General features: G+C 39.9%; 1 protein-coding gene across 1 annotated transcript; it reads left to right on the forward strand.

The window, feature by feature from the left end:
* Positions 1-574: 574 nt before the first annotated feature.
* On the forward strand, positions 575-4,223 carry LOC107788629 (ninja-family protein AFP3). The gene is made up of 2 exons (XM_016610319.2): positions 575-1,660; positions 3,628-4,223. The coding sequence occupies exons 1-2, from the start codon at positions 1,030-1,032 to the stop codon at positions 4,014-4,016; spliced, it is 1,020 nt and encodes a 339-aa protein (XP_016465805.1). The 5' UTR covers positions 575-1,029; the 3' UTR covers positions 4,017-4,223.
* The last annotated feature ends 22,252 nt before the right edge of the window (positions 4,224-26,475 follow it).

The raw sequence follows: 26,475 nt of genomic DNA on the forward strand, positions 1-26,475 counted from the left end.
ATAGTTGGAAGAGGAAGCATTTGCAAAAAGGTATCCTCAATAGGTCAATCTATGCGCCACGTGTCAACCAAAACATCGGCTAAATATTTTCCATTTCATTGAACGAGATACTTTTTTTTAGTCTGTTTTAAAATAAATAATATATTTTTAAATTTGAAAATAATTTAATTTTAAATTTTTTTATTTTATCCATTTACCTTTAATGAGAAACTTTTATAGTCGTACAAATATCATAGCCCCATAAATTTTTTATCTCTTAAGCTTTTAAAATCATAAATTTCAAAAAAAATCTTCTTTTTTTTTTAAATTCCATGTCGAATTAAATGAAACGGAGGGAGTATTTATTTTACGTTAAAACCTTCCCGGTAAAGGAATGTGAGTGACCACAAAGGAAAAGGAAAAAGCTCTAGATGGAGATCGTCGCGGCTTTTACGAATCCGAGATTTCTCGACACGTGGCAACCAATATCCATATCCTAACAGCTCAGTAACAGCCACGTGTCCGTTTCATCGGTTACCTTTTAGGCCTTATTTCTGTTTGCAGTTAATGAAGAGACACCTTAAGGGATGGTGACTACGCATGTTTGGTGTCGTCCCTTTAAACCAGGTTGTCTAAACCACGTGGGTAAAGAGGACTCTTCATGCCTACCACGTGTCGATTTCTGGTGCGTTTACGTTTCATTGTTGAGGGTCTTTTCGACTTTTACGTAGACTAAAATAGCCAATTAATATAATATCAACTAGTCGTGGTTTCTTCAAGTTGTTCTCTTTCCTCTGTTTTTCTATTTCCTCTGTTCTGGTCCCATATATGGCTAAAGTTTAACTCTATTGCCGGCGAAACTTTTTCCCCGTGAATTTGGGAACTCCGACAACTACATTCTTTCACGTCTACAGAAGTTTCTGTTTCTTCGTTAAAATATAAAATTTGTTCAGTTTCAGAATTTTAAGTCTTCCTTGAGTATCATCATAGTTTTTCATCTGAGGTCTTGAAGATTTGGTGGTTTTTTGGTTTGTTTTTTTTGTTTGTTAAATGGCGGAAACTGAAGAAAATAGGGGAAAGAGGAGTCTTTCAATGCAAATGAATGGTTTTTCAAGAGATCTGTTGCATAAATTCATGAACGGAAACAACTTTAAAGGGAAATTGCAACAAATTCCTCCGAATGAGAATCATGAGGATGAAGATGATATAGAGCTGAGCTTGGGGCTTTCATTAAACGGCCGATTTGGTGTGGACCCAGAAAGAGCTAAAAGACTCAAACGTTCTTCTTCAATCAATAACGTTGTGTTCATTAACGGTGAGGACAGTAATAATAGCCGTGGATTTCCTTTTGGCTCGTACGCAACTCTAGCAAGGACGTGTTCGTTACCCGTTGAAACAGAGGAGGAGTGCAGAAAACGGAAGGAAATACAATCGCTGAGGCGTTTGGAGGCAAAGAGGAAGAGATGGGAGAAATTACAGAATGTCAGAGTGGTGAAAGATTCGGTTGATTTGGAGGAGAATCGCGAAGAAAATGGCAATGGTTATAGTAATGGTCAGGGTTCAGTTGGAAATATTATTTATGTTAATAATGAGAATTCGTTGCCCTTGTCACAAGGGTCGATGGGTTCACAGGGCAGTGGTTCTTCAGGAATTTCTGATTTAGGGAGTCAACCCATTCAAGGTACAGTATTACGAAATTGGATTCTCTTCCTTGTTTCCCTTAAATTTATTTCTTGATTTCTTCCAAATTAGATGCAGTACCTTTTTTGGCATAATATTTTTTCTAGTTTATAGTCGTTAAGGATTTATGTGCCGTTTCTGTTAATGTGTATTCCTCTGAATTTGCCATTCGATATTTGGTTGTGCTGGTTTGCCCAGTGGAATCCTTTGAGAAGATGCTTTTCATTAGTATCTTATCTTATTAGCAATGGTGGTGAATTTTTATTGCTGAACTTAGGCTGGTAGTAGCCGAGGATCGGTGTCCTGGACCACTAGCACGCGGCTATTTGAAGCCATTTAAGAATTCCTACAACAACAAAAAACCTAGTATAATTTCATAAATGGGGTTCGGGGAGTACAGTGTGTACGCAGACCTTACCCCGACCTTACAAGGATAGAGATGTTTTCGATAGACCCTCGACTCCCATTTAAGAACTCCAAAGGACGAAAATTGTATGTCTCTAAAGTTAAATCTATTTTAGATCCAGTGAAGCAATTAGGTGTGCTAATGCAGCATTTCGTTATTTGCTGTGACTAAGCTCTCGTTTGGCCATAAATTTTTGCTTCATTAATAGCCTCTCTGCTCTCTCGGGTAGGGCTAAGGTCTGCGTACACACTACCTCCTCATCCCACTAATGAGATTTTATTGGGTCATTGTTGTTGTTTTTTTTTTCAAAAAAAAAATTGAAAACATTGTTTGTGGGATATGATCATGTTTTTTAGGAAAGAAATTCAAAAAATTTCAAGTTCCCAAAAACTGGTTTATGGCGGTTTTTGGTTGAAAATTTTTCTTTCACTCTAAAACTTCGAACTTTTCTCCAAATAAAATACGTGTCGAAACACAACTTCAAACTTTCAAAAATTATTTTTCTAACACAATTTTAAAAACTCTTTTTTCAAGTTTCAGTCAAATGTATGTCCAATCAAATGTATGTCCAAACACTAGCTAAGTTATACTTATGTGTCTTAACATTTAGGTCAAGTTATGACTTAAAAGAATGTCATCATTACAGAATGCAGTAGAGCGGATGCTACTTCAGTAGCTCCTTAATGTGCAATAAGACTTGACTGTGCTTTTGTATTGGAATATTTGAGGCATGGCATCTTGAATCTGGTTTTTGCCACCTCCATTGGAGAGCCAGAAGTATCCGGAAAATTGGTAGACAACTATAGATATGCATATTTGCTCTTATTTCAAAGATGACATGGTCAAATTTCTGTCTATATAGTCCAAGCTGGGAGGTTGTGAGAAGAAATGAGTTGAGATAAAAAAAAAAATTCTTTATTATTCTCCCTCAGAAATCGTGAAAACATAGATTTTCAGGAAGAAAGGTCTGGTATCTGCTCTAGGCAATGTACTAAGAGAGAATATGGATGACAATATCTCCATGGTTTCAGATTCCTATCTAGGAAATAAGTTGGTTAATGTGTCAAAAGATCAGGAGAACTCCCCGAACCTGGAGTTGTTTAGGAACTCTGTTTTTTAAACCTAAATTCACTGTCTGGCAATGTTACTGGTGTTTGTGGAAATTTTCTCTGCCATTTTTCTTTGTTTCACTTCCTGATATCTAGTATTCCTTGAGCTGATCCTACGTGCTGATTTGGTGTAGGGTATTTCGATACATGACCACTTAACGTTGATACTTGGTTATATTGCTTGGGACAGTAGTGGAAATAGAGTGCTGATTGATTTACATGCTCCTCTGTGTTCTTTGGGAAGGAGTTAGATTCTCTAGGTTTTAGTAGAATTTGATCCGTCCAACACTATGTTAACAGCGCTGTCACGATGTTTTTTGCGCTGTTAACATTTGAACTAAGCTATGCTTTCTGTTTCAAGTCATGTGGTTGATAGATTATCATTACTGTCCATCCCTTGCTATTAAATTCTAGCAGGAAAGAACTGACCATGTTTGCATCTAATTATTGCAGGGCCAAGTGACTGTACCGGGACGAATATTCCCGCTAGCATTAAGTCTGCAGAGCAAGAGCACGAACAGGAACCGGTAGCTGCACAACCCGAAACTACAAGCGAAAAAGCACCTAGCATATGTAATGGAAATGCTAGCAAGGAAACAAAAGAAATGATCAAAAACTTCATGTTAAACATGCCTTGTGTCTCGACAAAAGGTGACGGACCAAACGGCAAGAAGATTGAAGGATTCTTATACAGATATAAAAAGGGAGAAGAAGTGCGGATAGTTTGTGTTTGTCATGGTAACTTCCTCTCCCCAGCCGAGTTTGTCAAGCACGCTGGTGGCAGTGATGTTGCAAACCCGTTGAGGCATATTGTTGTCAATCCTGCGCCGCTAATGGGATGACGGCCTTGCCCAAAAAGCGCGATAAAGCTTCAAAAAATTGAGCTTTACCATCGTCGTTAAGTTTCTTTTGTAACTTGAACTGATTTCCTGGATCAAGGTTTTTCTATTTTTCTGTAGATTATGATAGAGAGTTTTTTTCCGGATTTTGAGTAATCAATTCGCAGGTTTATACTCTATCCGAAAATTTCAAGAATCTCCTTTGGTATCTTTCGGTTATTTGTTCTTTTCGAAATATTCCGTATTGTACCTATAGGGAGGATTATGCAGTTGGTTTCTGCTGGCGGAATCAATGTGTTTATTCCTGTTTGATCTAACATTTAAATCTAGGTTTAATCAAACATTTAAATCTAGGTTTAAATAATTAGATTTTCTAATAGAATAGAATTAATCTTAGCCAATTTTAATATTCAAAATGCCGTTTAATTGATTTCCCGACAAAGTGTCACAAATTACGTCAAATATCAATAAATGTATAGCAACAATAGTATTTAATGGCCCAAAAATTAAGAAGACATCATTCAATAGTATTAAATGAAATATAATAGTATTTGAGTAAATAAATGCAACTGAGATAACTAAAATGGAATTGAATTCGATGATATTCGATGGGAGAAAAATTAAAATCAAATCTAAAAAAAGTATATTTTGTATGTATATAACACAAGAATCTTCAGAGAATATTAAAGTATTGTTTTTTATTATTTTATAATGAGTGTGTTTACCCTTAAAATTGAAAAACAATTAAACTTATAATGTGATTTTAAGGACACATGATTTTACCTAATAGCAATTGATGAATACGAAGAGATTAGTGATAGAAATGGACAATAAGATAAAACAAATCTGTGTTTGAATGGAATTCAGCCCTCGAGTTTGAATACTTTCGAACTGATTGGTATAAGAGCAATTAAAAATATAACAAGCTGATGAACATGAATATGAGCTAAAGAGAAAGTATTATATTGCTTTGATACGTGGGAACAAAAATGTATCTTAAAAATGATTAGAACCCTCTTTATATAGTAGAGAAATCCTATCTATGGTACAATTCTGATTATAGTAGTAAATCCCATGATTAACTAAACAACCGCCCTTAATTTGATCTGTTCCGAGATTTCCGCCACGATCTTCAACCAGACACGGATATCTCGCCTTTTCGTTTGGTCTTGCTTGATGTCTGTCCTGCTCAACCTCGATCATTGTCAATTTCGATCTTGCTAGGTACCTCGAATCCGAACTCGGTGTCTTATCCTCGTGCCTCGATCTGATCTATTACAGGATCGATCTCGATCCTTCACACCGGTCTCGATAAATCAGTCCCGATTTTAACCATATACAGATAGTCCTCTCGTTTTTTGGAGTGTAATGACAAGAAACGAATTGAACCTTCGACCTATACCCCGATTTATCAAGACGTCACCACCGTGACATAAGCGGCAGAGGTGACCGAAATATCCCGTCGGTGCAGTTCCCTAGGCATTTAATGCGTGCCAGTTGATGATCCGCCACTAGTGGTTTCGAACCGCCGCCGCGACACTCATAAATAGGCCCTTTTCTTATTTATTCAAATTTTACTTTCAATTCCTTCTAATCTCCAAAGCTTTTTACACCTTTTAAGTTTGCCCGCTCTGCAAAATCTTCAAGTTTTGTTTTCAACCTTCTCTCAAAACACCAAGTCCTATTTTTTTCTTCTTCTTCAAACTCAAACCCAAAAATGGCGAAAACGTCAAAAAACTGTTCCACAGAAGGAAAAAGCTTCCTCGTCCAAGCCGGCCAGCGAACAACCCGTGGTGGAACCACGCCCTGAAGAATTCTTTCCTCCGCTGTGCGTCCTTGACTCTGACTTCAAAGTTAAAAAGACCTCCTCGATTCTGGGTCGATGTGAGCCGATGTCGAGGTACATGTGCACAATCACCAACGGCCTTTTAGACCAAGTTAAAAAGGATTACAACTGGGTAGATAAACATGTGGTGGTGCCCTCGCCTGAAGAGTCGATCACCACGTATGTGGAGAGGTTTCTGAGTGTGTATACCTACCCTTTCACATTCGGTCCTCGAGATCCAATCATTTTGAACTTCTGTAAAAAGTACGAGGTCACCCTCGGCCAGATTCACCCTTCTTTTTGGAGGATAGTGACATTGCTTCGATTTTTTGTGAGCAAAGTCGAGGGGCTTCCCTTCACCCTCTACTATCGCATTCGTCTGTATAGCCTCCGACTTTATCGAGGTGGGCTAACAAACCTTCAACGTCGGTCTACGAAGGCGGTCATCTTGAGCACAGATGAGGATAGGGACCAGGGATGGATGGGGCGATTTGTCCAGTGAAGACCTCAGACTTGATCCCGGTCGAGAGCGTGCCATTTCCAGAGAAATGGAATATGGAACATAAGTACAATTCCACTTTTTAACTTCTGTTTATTATCTTCTCTTTTTCATCCTTTCTTACTGACGTTTTACTTGGCGCAGCCGTTGCCTGGATACCGGGTGCGATCCCCCATCTAGACAACTGGGTCAGGAAACTAGTGTCGACGTCGACACAGGCTGAGCGCACATGGTGCGAATTGTCGAGGGGTCGGTGGGAGGGCCGAAGCCACGGTAAGTCTTTGCATATCTTGATAATTTTGGTCGTTGTCTGAATTTTTCCTCATACTTGTCTTTCTTTTACAGGTCTCGGGAAATATATGCCAATGAGGCCCCCATCAGGTGATGTAGAGAACCTTCCCCAACCGTCTGCTTCCAAACAGAAGAAAGAGCGGAAAAGGAAAGAGGTTTTGAGCTCTACGAATTTGGACGAGCAAAGGCCCAAAAAGAGGTGAACCCGCAAGGGGGATGTCATCCCTTTGTCAATGGACTCAGTCCTCAGGCTACGAGAGGAGCCCGAAGAGGGTGAACAAGAAGAAGGGAAGGAAGATGATTTAGGACTACTTTCCCATACTTGAGCTAGCACCGGGGCTCGGAAATCTTCGGAACCAATAGGGACCGATACTGACTAGGCTAAGCTCGATGAGGTCGAGGAGGAGGCTTCGGCCCAAGTCCCCGAGCCGAAAGAAGTCGAAGGTGTTTTTCCTCGGGGCAAAGAGGAGATGGATGCCGAGCTCGAGGCTCCCCAAGACGGGGGCGATGCTTCAAAAGATCCTCGGGGGAAATAGCGATCGGAGATTCCCCTTCGTTTCTTTCAGTTTCCGATTCTTTGATATGCGATGCCCAAACCGTAGAGCTGATCATGGGGAGGGAGCTCACGGAGAGGAGGATCTCTTCCATGATTTATTTGCCGGGATAGAGGACGTCTCTAGCTCAGGTTACTTGGGAACATCAAAGAAAGATTCGGGTGGAGTGCCGAGTCTCTTCAATGAGGCACAACAGGCTCTGGATCGGGCAAGCCTTAATTCCCCTTGTTGATATCACACTTGTGTTTTTTCCCTTCTTGTCTAATTTATTTTTATTCTGTGTGTAGGCTTTGGTGCTTTATCAGGAGGCATTTTCCAAATCTCGAGTAGAACTGAGCTGGTACGAGACCGATATTTGAGGGCTTACCGAGGAAAAGAGTGCCCTTAAACTCCTTATTGGGCAGAAATGAGAAGAAATCAAAGGCCTCCGAGCTGAACTAGCCACGGCTCAGCAAGAACAGAGCAAGCCAACCGAGCAGGTAAATGAAGTCTTAGAAGCTCATGTCCTCAGTTCGGGAGTGGTGGTTAACAATTCGACCTCACACGTCCAACGATTGCACGAGACGATCGGGCAACTCCGTGGAGAGGTAGATGCAATGAGGATGGAAACCATAGCGTGGAAGCAAAATATGGATCGCCTTGCCTTAGAGAAAGAGACTGCTCGAGCCTAGTTATCGCCGACTGAAAATCAACTTCAAAGCCTGAAAGAAAGGAACTTGGCAAAAGCCAAGAAAATTGAGGAGCTCCAGGCTCGGTTGGCCATAGAGCTTGCCGTGGCAAAATCTAAGGCTGAGAAAGCTAAGGCTGATGCTGAGGCAATCGTGGCCATCTATCGATCTGACGCCGAAATCGCTCAAGCTCGAGCGAAGGAAGTTGCTAACACTGCTCAGACTCGAGCATATCGGGTTGCCGGGCATGCCAAGTGCCAGTCTCAAAGAGAAACTCTTGAGGAGATCCACAGCTGTGGCTTCAATCCCTCTGCAGTAATCAAAAATGCAAAAGAACTCGAAGCCAAAGCCAGAGCATTGGTCTCTTCCGATGATGATGAGTCTAGGAGCATGAGTGGATCCGAAAGCGGAGAAGATCTTGATGACGAAGATGTAGCCTCGAGAAAAATTAGGCACTTAGGATTTTTCTTTTTTGAATTTTTGTGTAGGATCCTGATCGGTCCTTGTAAATATTTTCATATATATAAAAGATCTCTTTTTTCTCTAACTTGTCTTTATTTTAATTTTTGCCTTGTGAAAATTCTGTTTCATCCATGCCTTGAAAACTTTTATAAGTACGAGGCTTGGGCAATTTGATCGAAGTCGGACTAGCGTAGTCTTTATAATCGAGTGAGTACTTGCTGGAACTCGAAGTAGGATGACCCTTAGGTTTTAGTTGAGTGAGGATGACTTCTCGAACTCAAAAAATGGAACGGCCCTTAGGCTCTTGAATTAGGCCGATATAGCCTCAAAAGAATGGATCATTCCCTTTTTCGGCTTAAAAAAGTTAATCATATAAAAATGTGTTATGCCTTAGCATGAAATAAGGTTGTTCAAGAGTTCGAACAATCCGGTACCCCTTTAAGATTTTCGAGGGTTGATATTATTGAAACCTTTTGTAGTTTTACCGAGGGTAGCCTTTTTAACCGGTTTGTGAAGATATTAGAAGGCCTGTTTTTATTACGGAATTCAAACGTCTCCGAACCGTGTTAGTTTTTCCATAGCCTTTAACTTGAAATTTTCCTCCTTGGCTTATTTCTCAATTATACTTCGAACTTGTTCGAAGCGTTAGTACCCGAGTGGGGTGGCCGTGGCCTATTAAAACGAGGGTTGAAAATTACGTCGATTTTTTTGACGACAGTCCCCGAGTATGGGGTAAGTTGTTTGATCTTCAGTTGTGATCGGCCCTTAAGCATGCTTCCACAATAAACCAAAGGTATGAAATTGTAAAGCAAAAATTTCCCTAAGGCATGAAATATTTGGCAAGGAAAAAGTACTTCTCTCAATAGACTATACATGCATACATGTTTGCCTTTAGGGCTCGAGTAATCTATGTGGGCATGGTTCGTTTGACCATTGGCCCTTACAAAATTTAATCTATCGGGGCCCAATTGACACGAAGTATCTTCCTTGTAACAAAGTTTACATCCGAGGGTGATGCCCCCCTCCCCCCAATTATTGGAGGTTGATTATAAAGAAGCCTCGGATACTGTTGAATTGTTCTAAGTTAGCACGAACAATGGTTGCCTCATTTAAAACTTCGCCGGAAAAACCCACTTGGGACAAATACCAACCTAAGGGAAAAGAGTGCAATGCGTGCTTTCAGACCTAAGGACTTTGCAATGAAGAATCCTTCGATGTATTCCATTGAACACATGTAATTGGTTAGTACAAAATGTAAATGAAAACGGAGAAGGTCGTACCTTAGCAGTAATATCTTTTGAGGAGTGGTATGTTCCAATTGTTTGGTAATTGTTCGTCGTCCATCGTGTCAAGTTTGTAGGATCCTTTTCCGACAATATCGAGGACTGGTCCCTCCCAATTCGGGCCAAGTTTTCCTTCGTTTGGGTCTCGAGTATTGAGGTAATTTTTCTCAGAAATAAGTCCCCGGTTTTAAAGTGTCAAAGATTGGCTATTCAATTGTAATACCTTTCGATCCACTGTTTCTGTGCGGCCATTCGAACGAGGGCGACTTCCCGTTTTTCATCTAGCAATTCGAGGCTCATATTCATAGCCTCGTGATTTGACTCTTTCGTTGCATACCGAAACCTGAAGCTAGGTTCCCCGATTCCGACTGGGATCACAGCTTCGGCACCATAGACTAGAAAGAATGGTGTTGGCCCGTACTGGATTTCAATGTTGTTCGATATGCCCAAAGTACCTCGGGCAATATTTCTCTCAATTTTCCTTTAGCTTCGTTCAATCTTTTCTTTAGATTTTGGATGACAGTCTTGTTTGTCGATTTTGCCTGTCCGTTTCTGCTAGGATAATATGGCATTGACAGGATCCTTTTTATTTTGTGGTCTTCGAAAAACTTTATCACTTTGTTGCCGATGAATTGATTTCCGTTATCGCATACGATCTCGACAAACATTCTGAATCGGCATATAATGTGGTCCCAGATAAAGTCTATGACTCCTTTTTCTCTGACTTTCTCAAAGTCCTGTGCTTCAACTCACTTAGAAAAATAGTCAGTCATAAACAAAATGAATTTAGCTTTACCTGGGGCCTATGGTAGAGGGCCGACGATATCCACCGCCCATTTCATGAACGGCCATGGGGATATGACTGAGTGGAGTTGCTCTTCGGGATAGTAGATCATCGGCGCATACCTTTGACATTTGTCGCACTTTCAAACAAATTTTTAGTGTCCTTTTCTATATCGGCCCAATAGTATCCTGCTCTGATGACTTTGTGAACCAATGACTCGGCACCAGAATGATTCTCGCAAGTGCCCTCGTGAATTTCCCGTAGAGCGTAGTCGGTGTCTCCTGGTCCCAAACATTTCGCTAACGGTCCATCGAACGTTCTCCTATACAGTGTTCCATCCTCGGCCACAGTGAACAGTGCGACCTTCATGCGTAAAGTCCTTGATTCTTTAGGATCCGATGGAAGCTTCTCATTCTTTAGGTATTCGATATACTTATTCCCCCAATCCCAGGTTAGACTTGTGGAGTTTATTTCAGCGTGTCCTTCTTCGATTACTGACCTTGAAAGTTGTGCGACTTTCCCCGAGCTAAGTTCATCATCTTCGATCGATGACCCCAATTTGCAAGGGCATCAGCCTCGATATTTTGTTCTCGAGGCACGTGCTGCAGGGTCCATTCTTTACATCGATGTAGAGACACTTGTAGTTTGTCCAAGTACCTCTGCATTCGATCTTCTCGAACCTCAAAAATTCTGTTGACTTGATTTACCACAAGTTAGGAGTTGTACTTGGCCTCGATGACCTTCGCTACCAAGCTCTTATCTATCTTGAGACCTATAATCATGGCCTCATACTCGGCCTCGTTGTTAGTTAATTTTGAAGTTTTGATTGACTGTCTAATTGTATTACCTGTGGGTGGCTTCAAAACGATGCCTAGCCCGGACCCCTTCACATTCGAAGCACCGTCTGTGAAGAGGGTTCACACCCCCAATAATGTACCTGATTTTAATAATAGTTCTTTTTCGATCTCGGGTACTGATCGCTTCAAACTCCACACTACTAAAAAGTAGGAAGAGAAGGTCGCAATAGCTTTTACCCGATATGAGGGTCGGGATCGATTTCCATAGGGAGCTAGGAATGGAGTCGAGTATCTATCTAGACTAGAAGTGTGTATTTGTTCTAAATGTCACTTCCATACATTTTTGGGTTTTTAGATTATAAACTACTATTACCAAGCTATTAATTGAAACTAGATTATGCTACGAGATAATTGTTAAGTTGTATCTAATGGGAAGAAAGGCACTAGGGTCGTGACATTACCTAGGTGGCTAATTGACGGGTAGAAGTTACTAAAGTTCGATTGACATAATTAGGGCTTATGCTATAACCGTTGCACAATTTTACCCACTCTCACCTCTTGGTAGAGAGAGTGATTTTACCCAATTGACTTTCTCTAGGCCAAACGGGTAGGCAAATTAGCTCAAGCAACTAGGGTTCAAATGGGGTAATTATTCTCTCGAGGTTTAACCCTTTAATTGGGACTATCAATTCTTTTGAGTCCATCCCAATTCCTTGTTGGATCAATTTTGGAGATTTGGGCTCTCTTTCTCAAGAAGATCCAAGTCAACTTAGCACAAACCAGTGTTTGCAACCACCAATTCATAGATTAAACCATAAAATTGACCCAAATAACAAACACCCATAGTCAATCTAACAATAGATGGAAGCACCCATCAATTACCCACACTAGGGTTGAGCCACAACCCTAGCTAATGGGTTTAGCTACTCATGCTTGAAGAAGAAAATAGAGAAATAGATGAAGAACAAGGCATATTAATTAAATGTTAAATGAAAATACAAGAATCTATCGTTAACTAGAAGCTAAGATGCCAAAAATGGCTACAAATGAACTTCCCACGAGCGCAGCTAAGTTCTGGATATATCTGATACCCTAAAAATGATAAATTGTTCTATTTATACTAGGCTAAAAAAATTGGACAAAAATACCCCTGCGAGGTCAGTGCGGGCCGAGTAAAATAGACCGCGGTCGCGCTAGGCTCTTGGACTTCAATTCTAGGTTCTCTGACTTGGGCTCCGCGGATTGTGTAAAATGGACAGCGGCTGCGGAGGCAGCTGTCGCGGTCCGCACAGTAATGACCGCGTTGGCATTTTTCATCTCTCTGAATATCTCTTCCGCGGACCGCACAAGAAGGCAGTGGAACCTTCACCGCGGACCGCGCAATGTGGACTGCGGTCGCGTTGCCTGAGGCCTGGTTTTTGTCATCTCTCTGAATACCTCTTCCGCGAACCGTACAAAAAGGCAGTGCGGCCGCAGAACTTTCACCATAGGCCGCGCAGTGTGGACTGCGGTCGCGTTGCTTGAAGCTTGATCTTGCCATCTCTCTGAATCACGTAGTGCGGCTGCATTCCATTTTGTGCGGTCCGCACTAGGCTTGTTTGCCCTCAGTTTACTTTGTCTTTGATACTTGAGTAGGTTTCACTCCTTTTGAGTCAATCTTTGACATTTCGTCACTTTGTCGATCAAACCTGCAATCAAACACAACTTATGAGCCTTTTGAGACTATTTTGTAACGATTTATAATCAAAGCATAAGCAAGAAGGAGCATAAAACTCGTTAAAATCTCTACTTATCAACTCCCCCAAACTTAAGCCTTTGTTTGTCCTCTAGCAAACAAAATAAGACCCACCCCCTAAGGGGAAAATCCAAGTATGTCCAACTATCCTAAAATAACCTCAATAAGTATCAATTGGGACTAACAACTGCCCTCAATACGAATGAATCATTAACAACATTTAAACTTTGAAAAACTATGGATCAAGTGTGACACAAGAGCATCAAGAGTTGACTCATTACATCAAAGAACTCTCTCAATTTACTTTGGCCATTGTGGAACCCAAACTCACACATCCTCAACTCTCCCTAAACAAACCTCACCTTTTAGAGTATTAACACACAAACTGAGGTGTGAGCACGTGCCCTATATGAATTGCTCCTGTAAAATCAAAGAAAATAGATTTTTTTTTAATTATTTGCCATTTTATAGGATTTTGTAGGATTTTTATTTAAGTGTTTGCATTTTGTGCATGTATAAGTTTTATTTAAATAATGAAGAAATACCCAAAAAAAAATATCATGCATTGTATTTAGGATTTGTTTTTACATTTTTAGAATTAGCCAGTAATTATTTGTTTTATAGAAATTCGAAAATCACAAAAATGATCATTTTTACATTTTAATCTTTAAAATTAGCATTTGTCTTTAGTGTTAAGTTAATTTGTTGTTTTAATGTTAAAAATAAAAAAAAAATTAATTTATACAAAAATAGATTAATTTAGGATTTTAATTAATTAAAAAAAAGGGAAAAATAAAGAAAATGAAATTAGGAAGAATATATTTTCGGTCTTGTTTCTCCTAAAATTGGGCCAATTCCTAAAATGGCCCAAATTAATTTTAAACCCCAGCCCAATTCCTAATATTTTCGGTCTTATTAATTTTTTTTAATTTTGTTGATATGATTCCATATCTTGGGTTTGGTTGAGTTTAAGAACGAGAGGGGTTTTTGGTTCAATATTAGTGGTTTATGAGATCTAATATTATGGGTTAGGATACAGTACTACGAAATAAGTGATTTATTTCATTCAACCAGATCCATTTTCTTTGAAATCCGTATGTATTTTTCTATAACAGTTTGTGCTTTGTTCCTTGGCTGGATATCTGTTAACAGTAGCGATGAGGGAGGGGTGTGCACCATTCTTGACTATTTAAAATTATAATGGTAATGTTTCTGATATAATAAGTATAACTAAGGCAGATTTTGAAGCACCTACTGTTACTCTAATTAAAATTTTGTAATGACATGAGCAGCCGCGTGTACTTGGGATTTCATGTGCTGATTTGTATTCTTTTAATTTCATAATGCAAAGTTTGTTTAACTGGGTTAGTAGCGTAATAATAATTCCAAGTTTGTGATTTTTTGTTAGCATCTGGGCTTTCACATTTAGGTGGTAATCTGCACATTTTGTTCCAAATTGAGTTTCATGGTTTTGGCTTTCACACTTAACGTAGGAAAATAACCAACGTACGAAACATTCGTAGTCTGTTTCATGCGCGAACTTGATGAATGCCGGCTTTAATCAAAGAATTGTTAGTGGTTGAGTACAATCTTTTGAAATAAATTGAGGCGTGCCAGGCACAAATAAATCCCAAAACTCATGGCCCTCATTTAAATAATTTTAACTCTTTAGAATCGAGGGGTGTCGTGCCAATTAAAATTTCAAAATTGCATGGCCCTCGCTTAATTAATATTTTTATCCTTAGAAATCGAGGCGTGCCATTTAATTGAACTTCTATGGCCCTCGCAAATTTAAAAATGTGTAGTTGCTTTAGGCGTAATTAAAATTATCTTCCTAAACTCGGGTGTGCATTTATGTGACCCAAACCCAAATCTCAACAATTTAGATAAAATGCGTCGTGGACCGCGGATGCATTTATATGGCGTGGTTCGAGGCGTGTTTTAGATGACGTTGAATCTTTCCTAAAAACAATTAATTAAAAGAGACTATGAAGTTAAAATTATACCACAAGCCAAAACATGTACTATAATCAGATAATAGGCCAATAAGAACAGTTGAGCGACCGTGCTAGAACCACGGAACTCGGGAATGCCTAACACCTTCTCCCGGGTTAACAGAATTTCTTACCCGGATTTTTGTGTTCGCGGACTGTAATACAGAGTCAATCTTTTCCTCGATTCGGGATTCGAACCGGTGACTTGGGACACCATAAAATTATCCCAAGTGGTGACTCTCAATCTAATAGATGATCCCGTTTCGATTGTCACTTTAAGTTGGAAAAAAAAACTCCCTTATATACCCCTTCGCGGGGGTGTAGGAAAAAGGAGGTGTGACACGAGGTTAATGGGAATTCACTCATCTCATCTCAAGAAAAGGTCACAAGTCCGGCTCTAAGTACCACATGCTTGCCCCTCATGTAAGTATCTACTAATGTAAGCGTCCTTCAACTCAAGATCATATAGGGCTTTTGAGGAGTCAATGTGAAGGCTTTTGGGTCAGGATAAGAAAGGTTTGGTCTAAATGGGTTTCATCTTCCCTTAAGCACTTCTTTTGATTCATTTGGCATAATTCTCTTAACTCTCTGAGTATCTCACTTCTTTTTAAGGGGTTAGAGAGACGTAATGTCACTCTTTTTATTGCACTTCAAAGCGTTTATCCTTTTTCAACTTTTTCCACACCTTTTTATCTTTTTTTTTGAATCCCTTTTTATTCTTTTTTACATTGGGCTTTCTTTTTGTATTTCTCTTTTCTTTTCTTTTCTTTTTCATTGTCTTCCTTTTCTTTGCTTTAGTACCTTTTACCACTTGTTCCTTCTCTCGTCTCTCCCCCCAAACTTGGACTTTTGTCATTTCTCAAGGGAAGATCGGGTGCCGAAAGAGGGTATATTTTAGAATGGATATAGGTTGATAGTATTGGATCTTGAAAAAAAAAAGTTTAAGGCTCAAAAGGATTAACTAGGGAGTATATCATTGGTGGGTTATGGAATTGTTCAACTATCATTTGGATCAAGGAGAGCCTATAATCACTTCTCAAGCCAAATTTCACTTAAGATTTCGCCTCAACAGACATTCAGGGCAAGTTCTAGACCATTGGCTCGGAACTTGGACTCACAATTCAATTTCTCACCACACAAGCTCAAGGATTGCTAAAGACATAGAGTCGGGGGCCCACAACAACCTTAGACACGATTTGAGCACACAATAGTCCCGAAAGACCACATGATGATTGTTTGGTCAACACAAGAGTCTCAAGGTCACGACTTTCACCATCCTAAACACAACGACTTGTCTTTGACCATGGGATCAAAGGCAATTGTGTTAGGCCCAAGTGAAGCTTTGCTTGAGGAAATCTTAACTACAAGCTACCAAAAATAGAAACAAAAACGGACTCAACCCCTTAAGAAGGTTGTCATGCCATCCATCATCGGGAAGAGTCACCCGGTTCACACAATACTCTACCTTTGGAAAGAACCGTGGCATTAAGAAAACCAAAGGCTTATTGAAAGCGCCAAAAACAAAACAAAAAGCTACGAGCCTAACTAAGGAACTAAAAACGAATTTTTTTTACGAAAATAGAAAATAGAATGAATGTGTACAACAGGGGATTTGAATATACAACGGGGATGAATATATACAATAATGTAACTTTATATACAGACCAAATGAAAGATAAAAAGTGCGATAAAAGTAACTAAACGTAAAGTTATATACAGACCAAAGATGAAAATCAAAAAGACATAAAATGTGACAATATATACAGTCATCAAAAAATGTAGGGCGCCCTCTCCTCAAATAAAAGCTGGCATTGTCCCCAATGCCAACTAAACAAATAAGCACCAAAAAGTATAAGGAAAGGATATGGGAACTCCCTAAGCTGTGTCCGTATGCATGGGATCATCTGTGGTCCCTAGGTCCTCTGTATACGCGGGAACCTCAGACTGGTTCTCGGTCTCCTGCTGCTCAGCTGCTGGGATTGGGGTCTGGACCTGGACGGGCTGAATATCAGGAACATCCTGTGGCTGATTGGAGGGAACTCCGGTGGGTCCGCCAACTGGATGATCGCCTAATCTGCACTAGGGAGCTTCATCTTCTTCTTTGGAAGCCTCTGTGTCTGCTCCTGCTGTGGCTCTACTGCTGGAGCTGGATCCTCAAATAGCAAGTCGAAAGGCAGCTGGTCTGCCTTCAGTTTGTCCATATCCGCTCTAAGCTCCTTCACAGACTCCTTGGAAGCCCGTGTTTTGCGCAGCTTCTTGTGCTCCCTGGCAAACTCCTTCAGGGCCTTGCCATAGTGCTGTATTCTAGGCCGGGCCCGGTCCTTCGTGGGCCAAACAGGCCGGGCTTCGTGGGCCTGGGCTTCGTGGGCCTGGGCTCTGGCGGTCCCGAGCCTGGCGGTCCCGGGCTTCGTGGGCTCAACGGGTGGAACCGGCCCGTGACGGGCCTAAGCCCACATGGTCCTGGGCTTAACGGGCCGGGCTCGTGGGCTTCGCGGGCCTATCGGGGTTTTTTTATTTTTATTTTTTTAAGGCAATTTCTTGTAGTATCATGGCTATATTAAATAAAAATATATATATAGTATATATGTAGATCTAATTATTAAAGTGCTTGACGAAAAAGAAAAATAACAAAACAATAGTAAAACACTAAATTGTCATGCATAATATATTGTCTTGTAGTATATATATTGTATCTTATGTATATATATTATAACTTATTACTTATATATTTTCTTGTAGTATATATTGTATGTTATGTATATATATTCTCTTATATATTTTTTTGTAGTATATATTGTATCTTATGTATATATATTCTCTTATATATTTTCTTGTAGTATATATATTGTATCTTATGTATATATATTCTCTTATATATTTTCTTGTAGTATATATATTGTATGTTATGTATATATATTCTCTTATATATTTTTATAAGATATATATTGTATCTTATGTATATATATTCTCTTATATATTTTCTTGTAGTATATATATTGTATCTTATGTATATATTCTCTTATATATTTTCTTGTAGTATATATATTGTATCTTATGTATATATATTCTCTTATATATTTTCTTGTAGTATATATATTGTATCTTATGTATATATATTCTCTTATATATTTTCTTGTAGTATATATATTGTATCTTATGTATATATATTCTCTTATATATTTTCTTGTAGTATATATATTGTATCTTATGTATATATATTCTCTTATATATTTTCTTGTAGTATATATATTGTATCTTATGTATATATATTCTCTTATATATTTTTTTGTAGTATATATTGTATGTTATGTATATATTGTAGCTTATAAATAATTCTAAGTAAAGACAAAGAAATATTGCGAAAAGATATTCAAGAGTAGAAGCAATAAATTTTATTACCAAAAATGGCATATCTTTCTTAGTCATCCTTCCCCCAATGGAATGAGCACAACAGGTACTAATACCACCATTAGAAGGAAAAAAAACTAAGGAAGATGTGCCAAAATACAAGTTAAATATTAGTCTATGTATTATCTCTAACAAATCTCATAAATCCTTCAAGGTTCGGAGGAGGTTGCATTGGTGGTAGTGGAAAAGAAGCTTGTTCATCACCACTTTCTGGGCGAAGCCGAATCCTCCGCAAGTTCCGCTATCATTTCTTCATAAGCTTCATCTATCGCCGGTTGTGATTCTGTAATTCCAAAGTTTCTTCTTTCCGAGCGGATCCAATCTCTAAATAGTACTGATTTTTCCAAGCTATCTCTCATAGACGCTCTATGATCACCTATTTGCAGTCTTGCTTGACTGAAAGCCCTCTCTGATGCAACAGTTGAAGCTTGAATTGATAAAATATCCCGAGCCATCCTTGCAAGAACCGGAAAATGCTTTTCCCTTGCCTTCCACCATTCCAAAAGATCAAAAGAGCCGTCTGGATTCTCCTTTTCAAGTCCCTGAGACAAATAAACTTGAAGCTCATTTAGATGTGAAGTTTCATCATAATTATCACCTTGAGAACCCCTGAACTCCGTCCAAGATTTAAGAGCTTTTAAGCCCGCAACTCTTTTAGACGATTGTGAGCTAGACGAAGTAGGGGTTGGAATAGTTGGCCTAGCATGCTCTAAGGCAAGTTGATAAGCATTATAAACTGTTTGATAATTAATTTTAATTGAGGCTTTTGCATCTGCAAGTGTATCAACTTCCTCATTTGAAAGATCTAAAGCCTTATAAATATTTGAATACCAAAAATGAGGACCTCCCAATTTCATTGTAGGATTTAACATTGCAGCAAGACCATAAATAGGAGGGATAGGAAAAAAATATTTTTTAAACTTTTGTTTCATTTTATTTATAGCAAGTTCATAAATGTCCCCACCCTCACCAAATTCAACAAACAAATCAGATAGTGCTGCAATATAAACTAAACAGTTTGAAATAGTCGGATAATATTGCCCAGAAAATGCATTTGTAGCAATTTGAAAATGTTCTAAAAAATCTAAAAGAATTTTAACATTCGTCCAATCTTGAGTAGTAAGCATTTTATCATCATCCTCACCATCTACCCGAGAATTAAACGTTGCATTAATTGGGTTTCTATATTCATATGCAACTATTAAACTTTCGTACATACAATTCCATCTAGTTGGGCAAGGTTTATGAACCTTTCTTTCTCTAAGGCCATATTCATCACATTTTTAAAAATACTCTCTAAGTCTACTTCTACGGTTTGAATAAAAAAGCCAATTAAGAGTCATTCTAACCTTTTCAATTTTTATGTTTAAAATTCGCATACCATCACCGACAATTAAATGATAAATATGACAAATACATCTAACATGGAAAATATTAGTAAATGAAGGATTTAGTGTTGTTGTAAGCATGCATATAGCACTAGCGTTACTAGAAGCATTATCCATAGAAATTGTCATTATTTTATCGCTAAAGCAAAAATATCTACAAATATCTGCAACAGTGTTAGCTATAAACTTACCTGTGTGACGCGAATTAATTATTCTATATGCAATTATGCGTTTTTGCATTATCCATTCCTCATCTATCCAATGACTTGTAACAGTTAGATAATCACAATCATTACCACTTCTACCAATATCAGTAGTAATAGAAATCCAATTAGGTATATGAGTAAATAAATACCGCAAATATTGTTCATATTCATGTTTGAATTTATAAATATCACTCTTAACTGTTGCGCGAGGCCAACCTTTATAAGTAGGATTAAAAACTCTTCTAATATAATGAACCCAATTAGGATTAGATGCAAAAGTATAAGGTAAGCACATAACAGTAATCATCTTTGCTAATTCTTCACGATCTCTATTTGGATCGTAATATAAAATACCTCCGGTGACAGTGTTAATTCCTGGTTGAACTAGATTTGAACTTGTACTAGGGTTAACCGCAGAATCTACACTTGTCCCCTCTAGCTGCGCTTTCATTTGAAAAAATCTAGCCTTATCTCTAGGGTGTGTTTTTATGTACCTAGTCAAACTACCCGTGCCGCTACGGTCTCCAGTATATTTATGCGCCATTAATTTCCCACAAGTTTTACACTTAGCCTTATTTTGTTCTCTTACTTGAGTAAAAAATTTCCAAAATAATGATGTTTCTAGGCGTTTAGCAGGTTCTCTATTAAAAGTAGGAGTTTCTACAGGTGGGTCGACCGGTGCATCAGTTGGGTTATTAAGAGGACTAGTAGGTGTATCATCTAAATCCGGTGCTTGGGTTTCATCATCATCCTCATTTTCCTCATTATTTTCTAAGATGGTTTCATTAGGATAAAGAGCATTCATAATTTCATCATCTAATCTTTCACCTGGTGCAACATTATGGTAAAATTCACTATCGGTAAATTGAAAACAAGGGTGATCACTATCAAGAATTACGGAAGGAGGAGGACGTCTAGGTTGGCGACTACTTTCAACTTGCTTATCTTTTCTAGGTCGGGGAGCCGGGGGAAGGGTAGTTGGTTGGCCACTACTTTCACCGGTTTTATCTTTTCCTTTACCAAATATTTTTTCCAAAGTAAATGTCATATTAATTATAATTATGCAAACTAAACCACACAAAAATATATTCTTAAAACGTAAGAGTTGAAACGAGTTTACCGGATTGCCGAACAACTTCTTGAAAATTGAAAATCGTTGAACACTTGAAAACTTCAATTCAACAACTTCACAATTTTTCACGAAATTTCAACAATAATTAAGTAATTGTAGTAGAGAGATTGAGAGAGATTGAGAGATATTGAGAGATATTGATGAATAAAAATGAAAGAATGAGGGGGTATTTATAGTTGAGAAATGGGGAAAAGTGTAATTATATAAAGTTTGGGGGCCAAATGACCATTTTTTAAACTTAAAACGGTCATATTTTCAGCCCAAACGGCTAGATTTTAAATATGGCCGTTGGAGAATTTTAATTTTTTTTTAAAAAAAAGTAGCCATTGGGCCCGTTAGGCCCGCCAGGACCAGCCCAGGCCCGTCTGACGGTCCCAGGCTAAACGGTCCCGGGCTCGTGGGCTAATAGTACAAGACCGGCCCGTCACAGGCTTCTCAGGACCACCAGGACCGGCCCACCAGGCCCGTTAGGACCGCAGGCCCGGTCCAGTTCAGGCCCGGCCCACCAAGCAGCCTTACCTTGCCATGTGAATCTACTGTCTTAGCCAAGGCATCCTGAGTACTAATGATCTTTTCCTGGTTCTCCAGGATCTTCTTCAATGTATCCTCAATGGCCTATGGAAGCTGTGCTGGCTGCGGTGCCGACTGAGCCGCAATGGTAGAAGTCAAGGTGGACAACTTGGATGACGCAACTGACATCCAGTTGTTTAAGCTATGAAGTGTCTGGCTCAGCTGGTGGGCAGTGGTAGGATGGGACCGGGAAGATGGAATCCCCGGGCCAGCTGAAGTAGAGGGACCAGCAGTAGTGGAAGGTCCGGGAGGCATGTCAGCAGCTGTGGAAGCAGGCTCAGTGGAGGGCTCTACCACAACCGGCTTTTCAAACTGGTCGGTTGAGGCAGAAGCAAGCGGCTTGTAATTTTTGTCCTTGGGGTTGTCTGACCCCATCACACTGTACCATGATAACGGAGCCACAGGTTTGACCTTGATGTCAAAAGGACTCTTCTCCACCTCCAGGTCCCTGAAATACATAGTGAGGGTGCTGGGAAAAAGGGTAGTTTCGGTCATGCTCAACCCCCACTACAGAAATGATGTAGGACATCACATTGCCCACGTTGATAGGGTATCCCGCCATAATAGATGCAACAAGAACAGCCCGGGTGAGCGGAATAGTTTGATCATGGGTAGTGGGGTCGAGCCGACTGCACACAAAAGTCAACCATCCCCTAGCCTCAAATTAAAAGTCCTCCAAAGTATTTTGACCCCTGCTTGCAACCACTCTGGAACCATACCCGGGACTGCCAGGTATGAGGCTAACCATGGACGAACCTCCTCGCCCATTGCCAACTTCATTGTAAAGGGACTCATCTTCTTCGTTGAACCCCAGGTATTCATTTAGTACCTTTCCGGTAAATACCACATTTTTGTTTTGCCCTTTGGTCCTTTTAGTGCCCTTCAAGATGTGGACCACATTACTATAAAATTCCTTGATCATATGCTCATTCGCCTTCACACAATTATCTTTGAAGTGCTCCCAACCCACTCGAGCTTGAAACTTTCTATGTACATTGGGGTGTAGGGGTAGAAGGTTTCTGTCAATGAAGCTCCTCTCAAGAATCAACTTTTGTGCTGACCATCATTCCTTAAACTTGTGGAAAGCCACCTGACTGAAGAATCTATCTTCCCAGACAGCGGGATTTCTAGCCCGGTCAACACCCCCAACCTGAGGCACACCACCCCCAGGTAACTCCCCATCTCCCTCATCACCTCTAGCACCCTCTCCAGATATTGACGTTGTGGGAGAGGTAGAGTATTCATCCCTATAACCTGCCGCTAAGCCCTCAAACGACCTAGAAGAAATGTTGATTGAAGCTCGAGCATCGGGGGAAGAGGGATGAGTGTCTCTACGTATGGCGTTCTCCGGATACGGGATGTATAGTGGGACTGAATCTGAAGAGATCTCCCGGGAGGGCTCGTACTCACTCCCCGAGTTTTCAATGGCTCTGTCGGCCACTTTGATTGCTTTACTCATGTCCTTTATGTTTTGTCTAGCCTGGAGAGTGAGTTTTACCATCCTTTGCTTCCCTCCCCGGGAGGAATTACCTCGGTCGGGTTGTTTCGAGCCTTTGCCTCTTTGTTTGACCATTGCCTGCAAGCATAAATATCTAGCTTTGTTAGTATCAACACAGACAGTGGAAGAGATGTGGAAAATGAATTGCAGAATAGAAGCCACAAGCTGCAGAACATGTTGCAGAAACAGTGCACCGCGGCCAGCACAAAAAGGAGTGCGGCCGCACTAGGGGCACCGCGGACCGCATAAAGGCGACCGCGGTCCGTACTGAGGCAAGGTCTACAACACCACCTCTCTGAATCCCACCACCGCAGCCCGTACAAAGTAGCACCGCAGTCGCGGTGGGCCAGCGCGGACCCGCACAAAATGCAATGCGGCCGCGCTAGGCGAGAGTTCAATTCCTGAAATATCCTCACCGCGGTCCGCACAAAATGGTACCGCGGACCGCGTCAAAGCACCACGGACCGCATAAAAACGACCGCGGTCCGCGGTGGGTGCTTGGTCAAGGCACTGAGTTAGGGTTCTTGGTCTTGCATTTTTGTTCAAATTTTCATCTAACTTTGTCCCTACTCAATTTACCTAGTTAATAATACTCCTCAAGCACACAAAACTTAACAGTTAAACTAAACTAACATAAAAAATAAAGAATTACGGGGGAAATAAGCCTACACAGTTGATAGAAAATGACATAAAATGAAATTAACTAATTAAAATAACAAGAAGTGGTTGAATTGTTACCAGATATTGAGAAGAAGTGAAGAATCACAATGCAAACAAGCTAGTATAAAGAAGAGGGAAGATGAACAGTGGTTTTTAAGTCTCTAAGAATAAATTTTTCGAAAAGGGTAACCGGTGACCTCAGAGGTCTATTTATAGAGAAGCACATGGGACCCAGCCTCACCTACCAGCGCGGCCGCACAAAACGGACCGCGGACCACGCTGGGTTTGTTCAGAAGAAGCTTGAAAAGGCAACCTCCGTGGTTTGCACAAAACCGACTGCGGCCGCGGAGGTCCACCATGGTCCGCACTAAATGGAATACGGCCACGGTGGTAATCATCAGAGATCACCTCACTTGTCCTTCACCAGTGCGGACCGCACTCAGAGACTGTTCAATTTTTCCCAAAATGTTTTGCACTGTATCAACACAGTCCCTGCAACATCTCACAACCAATTAGCTCAAAAATTAATCTTACACTACAAAGAAAATGAAAGAAAACAAGAAGAAAAAGGCATCGGTTGCCTCCCAAGAAGTGCCTGATTTAACGTTGTGGCACGACGCATATTACCATCACATCACTTTAGATGAAGAAGTGCCACCACGTGGCTTTCATCAAATTTTTCAAGATAATGCTTGACCTGATGCCCATTAACTCTGAAAAATTCACCATTTTTGTTCCTTAGATCAAGAGCACCAAATGGGGTCACAAACACAACTTCAAATGGCATGCTCCACTTTGACTTGAGCTTACCCGGAAATAGACGTAACCGGGAATTGAACAAGAGAACATATCTCCAACCTTGAACTCTTTACCCTGAGCATATTTGTCGTGAAGGTACTTCATTTTGTCCTTATACAAGGATGAACTTGAGTAGGCATGGAATCTAAACTCATCGAGCTCATTTAGTTGTTCAACACGAAGATTTACCGCAACATCCCATTCCAAATTCAACTTCCTCAAAGCCCACATGGCCTTGTGCTCTAACTCAACCGGAAGATGACAAGCTTTTCCAAACACCAACCGATACGAAGACATACCAATCAGAGTTTTGTAAGCTGTCCGATAAGCCCATAGAGCGTCATCCAACTTTTTCGACCAATCGGTCCTATTAGCATTGACAGTTTTTGACAAGATGCTCTTAATTTCTCTATTGGAGACTTCCACTTGACCACTAGCTTGAGGATGATAGGGGGTAGAAACCTTATGATTAACACCGTACTTGGAAAGCAATGTGTCGAAAGCCTTGTTGCAAAAGTGAGACCCCCATCACTAATAATCGCATGAGGAGTGCCAAACCTTGTGAAGATGCTCTTTTTAAAAAACGCAACAACACTTCGGGCTTCATTATTAGGTAAAGCCACGGCTTCAACCCATTTTGAGACATAATCAACCGCCACGAGAATGTAAGTATTCCCACAAGAGCTAAGAAAATGGATCCATGAAATCGATGCCCCAAACATCAAAGATATCCACTTCAAGAATCTTATTGAGAGGCGTCTCATCCCTTTTTGAAATTCCGCCCACTCTTTGGCACTCATCACATCTTTTCACCAAATCGCCCGCATCTTTGAAAAAGGTGGGCCAATAGAATCAACAACTAAGAACTTTGGAGGCGGTCCTCACCCCACCATGATGGCCACCATAAGGTGAAGAATGGCAAGCCTCTAAGATACTCAATTGTTCTTCTTCCCGGACACATCTACGAATCACACCATCCGTGCAAATCTTGAACAAGTATGGCTCATCCCAATAGAAATCCAAACTATCCCGCTTGAGCTTCTTCCTTTGGTTAAAAGTGAGCTCACACAGGATTATTTCGGTCACAAGGTAATTGGCAACATCAGCAAACCATGGCATATCCTTCATTGACACCGCAAGGAGTTGTTTGTCGGGAAATGAATCATTGATCTCAATCACAAGGCCTCCCTGTAAGCACGTGATTTTTGCCCTATGAAAGAATTACTCCCAAAAAATTCAAAATAAAATGAGTTTTCCTTGGTGTGCAATTTTGAGAATTTTTTGACATTTTTGGATAATTATTTGTATTTGTCTGTGCATGTTTATTTGTTAAATTAATAAAAAATACAAAAATATGTCGCATTTTGCATGTAGGATTTAATTCTACAATTGTTAGTAATTAAGTTTGTTTTACAAAAATTGAAATTTACAAAAATAGGCATCTTTTGCATTTTTAGCATTTAATGTCCAAATGTACAATTTTATGCTTAATTATTACTTAATTGTGCGTTAATTGTTATTGGGAGTTAATTTGCGCTTTTATAACTTAATAATAATTTAAGGATTTTTAGAATTTAGTTTTAGAAAAATAAAAGAAGAAAAGAGAGCAAAAATATAAAGAAAATCGGAATTGGGCTCTTCTTCAAATTCAAACCACAAGTCCAAAAAAAATACCCAACCTTCTTCATGACCCGGTCCATTTCAAACCGGGTCGACCCAGTCCATAATCCAAATACCCAACACCCCCCTATCTTACACAAAACAAAACAAAAAACCAAAAAACCCTAAAAAACAAAAACCATCCGCCACCCCCTTCTCTTCTTCTCCAAAAGCTTCCCCAAGCCCCCTCCAATGGCTGCCCTAGCCAACCATGGCTGCTCACCTTCACACACGCGCACAAACCCTCCATC

The sequence above is a fragment of the Nicotiana tabacum genome, chromosome 3 (genome assembly GCF_000715075.1).
Source record: "Nicotiana tabacum cultivar K326 chromosome 3, ASM71507v2, whole genome shotgun sequence".
NCBI classification, from domain to species: Eukaryota; Viridiplantae; Streptophyta; class Magnoliopsida; order Solanales; family Solanaceae; genus Nicotiana; species Nicotiana tabacum.

Coding starts and splice junctions, on each gene's coding strand:
- LOC107788629 (XM_016610319.2), top strand. CDS start 1,030: ATGGCGGAAACTGAAGAAAATAGGGGAAAGAGGAGTCTTTCAATGCAA. Junction 1,661..3,627: donor AGGGAGTCAACCCATTCAAG/GTACAGTATTAC, acceptor TAATTATTGCAG/GGCCAAGTGACTGTACCGGG.